Genomic DNA, 10,968 nt, shown 5'->3' on the forward strand with positions numbered 1-10,968 from the left:
ATATATATATACATATATATTTATTAATAAATGAAAATGTTAATAGTTATTATGACTAAGGAATGTTAATTTCAATGAATGAATGACGGAGAAGGGATGGGATTAAATAAGTGTAAACTTCTTCCCACCCCTTTTCGAACATGTTACAATTATCAAGTATTTATCATTTATGTATCGAATTATGCTTTCTATTTTGTTTAACATCAATAATTTGTGTATGATATATATTTTTTGTTTTCTTTTACATGTTCGAAATAAATTTCAATCAAATCAAATCAAATCAAATCTCTCTCTCGCATTTTCTCTTATTTGGAGAAGCTCCAACACATGAGCTTACCTCTTCCGAAATAAGTGTTTTTTGTGAATGATCGTTAAGACTAACAAAAAGATCTCTCACTTACACAGCACTACAAGGCTACTCTCTGTGATACTTTAACTGGAGCTGGACACTAAAAAAACGTTTGGCAAAAACGTTTTTATTCCCATTCTGAGTCTAAGTCCACAAGGATATACTCAAAAAACTGTTACAATGTTTTTTACTTCTGAAAGTGGTGGTGATTGTACTGATGTCAGCTTTTAGTTGATGTCAGCTTTTAGCTTTTAGTCCCTGAACTCAGTGAAGTCCAGCTCCAGCGGTGCCAAGCTGTTCCTCAGCTGCCTGTCATGAGAAGGGGAAGGGGGAGGGGGAGGGGCTGCTGCAGGTAGAGTGAGCTGTGTGTGAGAGACACTTAAGATGCCAAGTGTCAGGTGAGGTGTGAGGTGTCAACATAGAGAGAGACACTTGAGGTGAAATTACGCAAGCCTTTATTTGAAGAAAAAACATTTATCACATGTACAATACAAAACCAAGTTAATTAGAACAAATCCTCAATTTTAAGCTACACAAGCTTTCCCTGAACAAGCCATCAGCACCAACAAAAACACATATGAAACATTTCACCAACCAGGGACATGTCATATGTGTCTCTGAAGGCAGATGCCCTGTAAGCTTTAAGAGTATATCAAAGAGTTCCTTTGAAACTAAGAGGGAGCAACACCTCTTCATCTGGAGAAATAATCTTGGTTGCAAGAAAAAGAGTCACATGCATTCTCTCTCCATTCAATACCAAAGGGCAATGTTTGGGCGTTACGTTTGAGTTATTTTCGGAGTACTTGATTAATTTGCCTGGCGGCTGCTTGGTGTGGCAATCACATCTGCTGTCCTCCTTGCCATCACTTACTGTGACAACAGCCGCATGGTAGTCACACACCACTTCACCAACACGAAACTTGCGTTTTGCCATGACGCTTGTGCCCTGCCCTTCAGATTGTTGGGTACGAAGTCCTTTCCATCTCTGATTCTTTTCAAGTTTCTGAATTGCTGTGCAGTCCATGATATTTTCACCAGATCCAGAGGGTATCCAACTGCGGAGAAGTTGCATGGTGTCTGTTGTGCCATCCCATCCCTGATTTTTAATCAACTTTTGGAGAGACTTTGTTGATGGTTGACGCCAAGGGAATTTTGCTGTGAAAAAAACAAGTTTTGTTAGTCATGAATACAATAATTGACAACTTTGAATTTGTATCTGTTTTTTAATATGGAGCAATATAGAAAGGATATACTCACAGCGAACGTATTCTTGTCGTAGTTTCTGCTGCCCATGCAGCCAACAGTCATATGCTTTTCGCCAGCTAACGTCATCCACCTCCAAAAGGGACCGGTGTGGTTTAGACCCAGCAATTGTTACCGGAAACTTTATTTGTAGGATGTCAAATGTTGATTCTGACTTTGACTTTGCAGCAGTACCAGAACGGGTCTTTCTGTTGGGACTACTGCTACTTGCACTCTCCCTGGAAAAGTCACAGTTGTTTCCCTCGGCAGCAGAGCTGCTTTCCTCTGAAGAAGACGTTGCAGCAGCTAAAGCAATCAAAGTTTTGTTGCCCTCTAAAATATTCTCAGTTGTCTTGTAGCGGTAATGCTGCTCTGCTGTTGCATTGGTATGAGTAAGGTAACTGGCCACCAATGTTTTTGATGAACTGGGCATGTCCTTTGTTGCAGTCTCATGGATTCTGCGGGCCATCTGGCTGGTCACCGCTGGGACAGCGAACTTTTTTTCCAGCCGGCTCAGGTCAGTTGAGGGGCGGTGAATCTGCCTCCCTACGCTGGAGAGGAAGAAGAAATCTTTTGGATCAGTCTCATCCTCATCCCTCTTTCGTTTCCTGGCGGCCCTCTGGAAGCCTGGCCGCAACCGTTTGTAGTACAAATCAAACCACTGTAGGAGAAAATAAATGATATAGAGGGGAGAAAAAGACATTATGAGATTATGCTCAGCTGTAACAGAAAATATCTGAACTTACGTGCTCCTCCTCCTTTGACAGCGCAAATGTCGCCACCTGTTGCGTTGATGTCTTGTGTTCCTTTACTCCGACTACCCAAAGTGGCTCACCTGTCTCTTTTGAGATGGCTTTGTCCCTGGATAACCACTCACTCACAGTCATGTTCTGCACGACACTCGGCCTTTGAACGTGTCCTAGAATCACAACAGCTTCAAGGTAGTACAACACAAGCGTTTCATCTGCAGAATCCAATACGACAGCATCATCTTTAGACAGTTTATCCATACATGCCAAGAATGGGTCCTTGGCCTGGACCAATACAACCTGACAGTCTTCAGTTGTCAACGCATTTTCGTCCATCAGAAAGGCGTGCCTGTGAGAAAAAAAGAAGAGTGAAGAATGTGATGTGAGACACCAGTATCTTAGTAAATGCACCGGTATTAAATGTGCTCAAATTACAACAAGATGAGATAAGAGGACCAGGCAAAAGATGACCATTTATACAGCTACAATAATCAAACCTTTTCTGGAAGATCTCCTTCTTTGCCTGCTTGCTCAGGAGTCTCAGCGTAGATGTGAGGACACGACTATATTCTGTGCACTCTTCATGGAGGTCTGCATCCATACTATGAAGGTTGGTTCTGTCCGTGTGAAAATTCAGGAATCTTTTCAAGGACTTGAGGTAATTTGACTGTGTTCTCTTAGTCAGGCCAGTGATTTCCTTGAGGAAAACATCCAGTTTCTGTCTCTGATAGACAAACTGAAGGGATGCTTCCTCGTTGTTAACAAAATATAGAAACCGGGAAACATTTTCAACCTGGAAATAAAGACATCATGTTCAATTACTCATGAATGTGTAGCTTCATCTTTTGTTAACGTGCATATAGCTGTTTTCGTAAAAAGTGTGAAATATTTAATGGTCCTTACCTCCTGTTTGTAGTTTTGAATGTTTTTTTCTTTGTTCAGGTGCATTGCGAAGGCTTGAAGGAGTGGGTGATCCAGAGAATGTCGATTGTAAAGGCCTTTTTCATACATGGATTGCTTCACAGCTGCAGAATACTTTGCTCCTTTAATGTTTTCTTGAGTTTCATCAGGAGCCTCATCAGCCATGTCATCAGGAGCCTCCTGATGACATTCAAGAAGGCTCGTGGTTGGCCTAGTGGATGTGGACCTGTGTGGTTTAGGCCCAGCAATTGTTACCGGAAACTTTATTTGTAGGATGTCAAATGTTGATTCTGACTTTGACTTTGCAGCAGTACCAGAACGGGTCTTTCTGTTGGGACTACTGCTACTTGCACTCTCCCTGGAAAAGTCACAGTTGTTTCCCTCGCCTAAGGCAGCAGAGCTGCTTTCCTCTGAAGAAGATGTTTCAGCAGCTGATGGTCCTACTTCAGCATCATCATCATTGGGCAGTGTCTGAGCAGCTAACGGCTCGGTGTTGGCTTCTGCCGGGGGGCAGGGTTCTCCAGTCACAACCAAATGGTGACGTTTCAGCTCCTCAACCAGTCTGTCAATAAAGAAAGCAAGAAATCAATAAGAGACTATCTGTATCTAAAAAATGTTATCTGAAAAAGAACTCTGATTACACAGCACGTAATGTCGAAACCACCAACCTTTTGAGTGTATTTTCATCTGACGTAATTGCAGTGAGATCTGAATATTTGAAAATTCTGCCTTTCTGTAGGAGCTCAGCTGCATCGTGCTTTGCTTTGTCAACAATGGCATTAACAGCTGCATCAGAGCCATCCTTCAAGCATACCCTCCGCAAATGGACAGACAGGCTTGCTTGTGTTTTGAGACAGCGTGGACAGAGCAAGTAGTGCCTGTTTGCTGTTTTACTTGAATTAGAAAAAAAAGGCATTACTTAGCAGGGCATTACATACAAGGCATTACAAAGCATGGAATGTAAAAAGGAGAATGGTACTATATCAAATATTACAAAATAATAAAGTAATACCCCTATACAATTTTCAGTATGTGAAGAGAGAAAATAATTCAGATATTACTTTTTTGTAGATCATGAAGAGCTGAGTGTATTCTATATCTACAGATCATATCAACATATTTTCATGAAAAATAAAAGAAAGGCTTACCTTTGATGCATTTTCAAGATGAGACCAGTGGAAATGGCAACAGCCTTCTTGCTTCAGAAAATCCTGAAAGTAAATTCTTCACCATGAAATTCCAGTATTTATAATGCCTGTTGCATAGAGCTCCTCCCCCCACAAGCTATTGTTGCAAGCTGAAAGGGGCGTGTTCTTACCTGTGTTTTTGAAGATGTGTCTCTCATTTTGGTTAAACTTCAGCAAACTTGCAGACTTTTTCCAAGATTGGCTTTTTCTCCACATTTGATTCATCATTTCAATCACACATTCCCCAAGGTCTGGAAAAGATAATAATTGTGTCTGTACATAAATTGATGCATTTCATTCACACACAGAGCAACTGTGGCACTGCAATGCAGTTTTGCATAATTTCTTCGAGTGAAACCAGCCCTAGCCCTTCCCTGAAAGATGTGAAACCAATTTGAATGGCCCATTGACAATTTCTAAAGCAGCACATGAATAAAGGTGGGGCTTCACTGCACTGGGGCTCTGTTAACCAATGAGCAAAGACTCATCATTGCATCATAAATACTGGACTGATTTTGAAAGAATTCACTCTCAGAAATTTCTGAAGCAAGAAGGTTCCTGCTACTTCCCACAGAAATCTATCAGCTGAAATCTACTGAACTTCCGAAGAGCATATTCCTTGGCCATCCATTGAATCAAAAGCAATTCTAATTGCTACCTTCTACTTCTAAAGCGCTGTTATTCCTTGGCAATAGCCTTTAAAAGCAATTTTAATTGCTATTTCTGATCAAGAAGGGTTTTCTCTTCAAAAAGCCTTTTTAATTTGCTATATTTGATTTGACCATTCTGCCTAGAGAACTACTGATTGCATGAAATACCACTACTATGAATAGTAGTGGTATCACCCTCACCCCTTCTGTAATAATTCCATTTCTCCCATTTTCCTTCAAACTGTTCAACCTGCATTCTAAGGGTATGTGTAAATCTCTCCATGTCATAGATCTCCTCCACAATACTCAGCCACTGTTCTTTAGTAGGGGGGTCTACTTTATACCAGGCCCTTGTAATTGCCTTCCTGCTGGCCAATAATAATACTTTCACCAGGTATTTATCCCCTCCTTGTACCTCCTCTTGTGGAATGTTCCCCAAGTATAATACAAGACAAGTTTTTGGTATCTCATATCCCAATATTTCCCTCAGCACACTCCACACTCCCTCCCAGTATCCTTTCATCTTTTGACATTTCCAAAACACATGTGTATGGTCTGCCTCCATTTGACCACACAACCTCCAACATGGTTTCTGGTCTGGTGCGTATCTCCCCTTAATCTTTGGTGTAATGAAATACCTCATAATGTTTTTCCATCCAAATTCTCGCCATATCCTAGAGATGGTGGCTGAGTGTTGGCCCTTGCACACAGTATACCAGTCATCTTCTGTTATTTCTATTCCAATTTCTTTTTCCCATTTTTCTTTAATATAAACAGTTGCATTTCCCCCACTGGACCCTAGAGCTTGGTATAGGGCTGAGATCACTCTACATTTTCTCCCTTCATATGCATTTATCATTATTGTAATAATCATGTTCTGTTCTTTGGGTTCTTTTAACTTTATTTCCTTTAAATAATAATCCCTCACCTGAAAATACCGAAAGAGGTCATTTGCTTCCAAATCAAATTTCTCCCTTATAGCCTGAAAACTCTGCAATTTACCCTTCTCTAATAGTGTGCATATTGCTGTAATACCCCTATTTGCCCATCTCTCAAAGCCCAAATCACTTATTCCTGGTTTGAATCTTTTGTCATGGGTTATCCACCTCAGAGGCCTTATTTCATTCTCTATTCCATACTTTCTCACTACCAAGTGCCAAGTCCACAATGTGAATTTAGTTATCGGGTCTAACAATCTCTCTTCCCTTTTAAACAATTCCCTATCGGTCATTAATATTTGTATGGGGCTAGCCTCAACCTTCATTTCTATATCCTTCCATCTAGCTACATATTCTCTATTACACCAGCATGTTACAGCCCTGAGTTGTGCAGCATAGAAGTAGTCTTGTAGTTTCGGTACAGCCATGCCCCCTTTGTCCTTGTGGAGCTGCATGGTGCTAAATCTAATTCTTGGCCTCCTACCCCCCCATATGAACCTGGATATCCATCTATCCCACTCCATGAACTGTTTCGGTGGTATCATTACTGGCAGAGTTTGGAAGAGGTACAATAGCCTCGGTAATACATTAATCTTAATTATTTCTATCCTTGAACTAAGATCAAACTCCCTTCGTGATGTTCACTCCCAGATATCTAATTGTTTCTGAATTCCATTTAATTTTATATTTCTTTTTTAACTCTGGTGTAGGGGTATAGTTTATGGCCAAGATCTGTGTTTTGGTAACATTAAGTATATATCCTGAGTAATACCCATACTCCTCCAACAGGTTCATCAATGCATGGAAGGATTCACTTGGTCGCTCCAAGTAGGCTACCACATCATCCGCAAATAGCCCTATCTTATGTTCAGTACCATTCACCTTCACCCCTCTGATATCCTGGTTCTGCCTAATCGCCTGTGCCAATGGCTCTATGAATATTGCTAAGAGAGTTGGAGAGAGACAACACCCATGTCTAGTAGATCTTCCCAGACCAAAAGAGTCTGTGAGACTACCATTCACCTTGATCCTAGCAGTCGGCTCTTGATATAATGTTTTAATACACTTGACAGATTCCTTATTGAGACCAAATCTTTCTAACACCTTATATAGGTAAATCCAGTTGACACTATCAAATGCTTTCTCCGCGTCTACACTAACTAAAATTGCACTATTCTTTGTTCGTTGAGTCTCTTCTACAATGTGTATCATCCTCCTAATATTGTCCTGTGTCTGTCTTCCTGAAATAAAGCCGGACTGGTCTTCGTCTATAATGTCAGTCATGAATGTCTCAAATCTTTTGGAAATAATTGATGTAAACATCTTGTAGTCCACGTTCAGTACTGATATTGGTCTATAACTACTACAGTGCTCTTTATCTTTGCCCTCTTTGGGTATGGTTGTGATAATGGCCTCCTTCCATGAAGGAGGGATTTTCCCTTCCTTAATTGTGTACCTAAATGAGGCCAACAACACCGGGGTCAACTCTTTTCTAAATATACGGTAGAACACTGAAGGAAGCCCGTCACTTCCCGGACTGGTATTGTTCTTCAATCTAGAGATGGCCCTTTCCATCTCCTCCTCTGTGATGTCTGCCGTCAATAATGTATTCTGCTCTTCCCCTATTGACGGTAGTTCCAACCTGTCTAGGAAGTTTTCCATATCTTGTTCGTCTGCCGCTTCTGGTTGTGTGTATAAGTTTTGATAATATTCTCTGAATACTCTCTCAATTTCGTCCGGTTCGGTAAGCAAATCATTAGTTTGTGGATCTCTAATTTTGTATATGGTATTCAATGCTTGTTGTTTTCTTATGCGTCTAGCCAATAATCTGCTTGCTTTGGAACCTCCCTCATAATAGGTTTGTTTAACAAATCTAGCTTTCTTTTCCACTTCTGTCAGTAGTATATTATCAATTTTATTCTTTGTTTCTTTCACTTGTCTAAGTATCTCTGGGTCACTTGTGGCATTATGTTTTCTCTCCAAGTCCTTTAAACGTCCAATTAGTGTCTGGTAATTTACTAGTCTGGATTTCTTCAGCAGAGTTGTCTGAGCTATCAAGTTCCCCCTAATGACGGCCTTAAGCGCATCCCAAAGAATGTTTGGATCTACCTCCCCATTATCATTTTCCTCTATATACCTATTTATATTTTTTTTTATTCTTTCTACCGGGTCTTTATCAGAATCAGAATCCCCACATTCATCCTCCACACTGTAGTTCTCCTTCTCTTGTTTAAATGTATTGTCATGTAGACTGCGTTATGGTCTGATAAATCTGCTACCCCAATCCTACATTCCTCAACCCTATGCATGTCTCCTTTTGTCATGAAGAAATAGTCCAACCTTGAATACATTTGGTGTGGGACGGAGTGGTGTGTGTAGTCTCTCTCCAAGGGATGTAGTTCTCTCCAAACGTCTGCCATTCCCAAGTCAACCAGTTGTATATTCATATATCTATTAAGCCATGTCCTATTCTTCTTTGTGCTAGTTGTATCTAGATGGTAGTTCATCACCATATTGAAGTCCCCTCCACATATTAAGATCCCCTCTAGTTCTTCATTAATGATGTCAAATAATGATTTAAAGAAGGTTTTCTTGCTATCTGGGGGTGCATATACATTGATCAATGTCACTCTTTGTCCCTCTAATTTACCCTTTATCATTATATATCTTCCCTCCTTGTCACATATTTCTTTTCCAAGTTCAAATTTGGTACAATTTGTTATTAATATGGCTACCCCTCTCCTATTGTTTTGTTTGTGGAAAGTGCTATAAAACGTATTGTTGTACCCAAACCTCTTTAGTTTCTCATGTTCCTCTGTAGACAAATGTGTCTCTTGTAGAAACACCACTTGTAATTTTTCTTTTTTGAATTTGGCCATAAACTTTGCCCTTTTAATTGGACTACTCAGCCCATTCACATTCACTGATACCACTTTAACACCTTCATGCTGCATTATACATCAGTTCCCCAGTGCACTTTCATTACCCATAAGCTAAACATGGACACATAAAAAACCTCAGCAACAGCTATTCTAACTAAACAGTAAAGAAAAAAGTGATCTCCCATGGTAGACTGGGGTTCATTATCTCTCCCCATTTCACATAGGCATATAGGAAAGTATATGCCTACAGGCTACTTACGTAACTTTGAGAACCAACGAGTAAAAAAAAATTAAAAAAATTAGGAAATGCGAAAGTTCGTGCCTGTTCCATGTTAACGGCTACAAGGATAATTTATTCTCGTCTACTCCTTCCGAGAAAACCGCATCAGCTCCTTCCTTGCTCTCCCAGCGACTTCGGTCTCCTGGTCCCCAACTCTGCGCCATTTATAAGCGGCTTCAAGCTGCTGCTCCAGCGACGGTTGTTCCTTCTCGACCAGACCTTCCACCTTCATTCCCCTCTCCTCCATCGCCCGTGCAGCTTCTTGTGGACTGCCGTAGGTCTGAACGCCTCCTTGCCAGTGGACTCTCAATGATGTTAGAGGTGACAGGAACTTAATCCCTTTTCCCTTCAGAGCTCTCTTCAGACCCGCATAGCCACGGCGCTTTGCAGCCACCTCCGCTGGGTAATCGTGGTCGAACGTCACCATCTTTTCTCCAATCGCAATTTTTGTCTGCCAGGCCTTTCTGAGGATGTCATCCTTCATTTGGTACTGCAGGAAGTTGACAATGATAGCTCTGGGATTCTTATTCGAGGCAGGTTTCGGTGCCAACGCTCTGTGAGCACGTTGTATTTGTAGGTCGGGATCTTCCCCGAACTTACGTTTCTCGCGTATCAACTTCTCTATAAACTTGGGTACCGAATCCTTCTCTGTGCCCTCTGGTACTCCCCGAACTCGAATATTATTTCTTCTTGATCTCCCTTCTAAGTCTGTTACTTTTTCCTGTAGTCTCCTTTGCTGCTTGAGCGAAGAGGCGAGAATCCCCTTCAGCTCTGCGTTCCATTCCTCGTTCTCCACGACGCGCTCTTGAATGTCTATGATATCTCTGCCCTGCGCTTCACTTCCCCTGTCGAAGGCCTCGAATCTGTTGTTCATCTCCACCTTAAAAGTGGCTAGTTCTAGACTCAGCATACTTCCCAAATTCTGGATACTCTCTCGAATGTCCTTCATTTCTTTGCTGTTTTCCTCGCTATTGGACCCAATCTGCCTAGTCACGTTGTCAAAGCCAGCCTTCATGTTAGCCAGCATGTCTTCGTTAGCAGCTTCAGACTTATCATCTCCCTTTCTATCTCCCATTTTCTCTCGCTCTTTTTGCTTCTTTTCCGTTTTATTTTTGATGGATTCCCCTTTAGTAGTCATCCCCTCTCTGTTTGCGCATATGAATTTTGGCTTTTCAATGTTTAAGACTTCATCTGCCGGGAGCTCCTGATTTTACGTCTATCCACTCATTTGCCAAACCGGAAGCCTTGATTAATCATTTCAATCACACATTCCCCAAGGTCTGGAAAAGATAATAATTGTGTCTGTACATAAATGGATGGTGTGTGGATTCACACACAGAGCAACTGTCGAACTGCAATGCATTTTTGCATAATTTCTTCGAGTGAAACCAGCCCTAGCCCTTCCCCAAAGATGAGAAACCAATTTGAATGGCCCATTGACTTCACTAGAGGGGAGCTTCACTGCACAGGGAGTGTAAGTGACCTAAGGCCAAGTCAATTTGTAATATAATGGGTGGATATTGGACATGTCTGCAGGTTTGTAAGACATGGCTCTAAATAGTTTACACAACAAAGAAGTCAGTCGATTGGCCTGGTCACAAAACCAGATTTACTGGCTCCAGTGGGAACTTGAATACGAATGAACTTAACCTCTCTCAGTTAAGAGGGGAGGGATTTGTTTTTAAGATACAGGGAGAATGAATACAGTTCCTTCTAATGTAATAATTATCTAAACAAGGTTAATATAATTTGTATGTGATTGTATATTTA

General features: G+C 41.0%; 1 protein-coding gene across 8 annotated transcripts; it reads right to left on the reverse strand.

The window, feature by feature from the left end:
• Positions 1 to 636: 636 nt before the first annotated feature.
• On the reverse strand, positions 637 to 10,326 carry LOC130401456 (uncharacterized). 8 transcript variants are annotated; one of them, XM_056605220.1, is made up of 8 exons: positions 4,580 to 10,326; positions 4,410 to 4,472; positions 3,930 to 4,154; positions 3,244 to 3,823; positions 2,838 to 3,133; positions 2,338 to 2,689; positions 1,607 to 2,252; positions 637 to 1,504 (listed from the first exon to the last, which is right to left on the reverse strand). In XM_056605220.1, the coding sequence occupies exons 2-8, from the start codon at positions 4,418 to 4,420 to the stop codon at positions 1,002 to 1,004; spliced, it is 2,613 nt and encodes an 870-aa protein (XP_056461195.1). In that variant the 5' UTR covers positions 4,421 to 4,472; positions 4,580 to 10,326; the 3' UTR covers positions 637 to 1,001. The 8 variants fall into 8 exon arrangements, with proteins under 8 accessions (XP_056461195.1, XP_056461193.1, XP_056461192.1 ...); XM_056605218.1 differs by having other exon boundaries at positions 3,930 to 4,472; XM_056605217.1 differs by having other exon boundaries at positions 3,930 to 10,326.
• Between the last annotated feature and the right edge of the window lie 642 nt (positions 10,327 to 10,968).

Source organism: Gadus chalcogrammus, chromosome 13 (assembly GCF_026213295.1).
Source record: "Gadus chalcogrammus isolate NIFS_2021 chromosome 13, NIFS_Gcha_1.0, whole genome shotgun sequence".
Lineage (NCBI taxonomy): Eukaryota > Metazoa > Chordata > Actinopteri > Gadiformes > Gadidae > Gadus > Gadus chalcogrammus.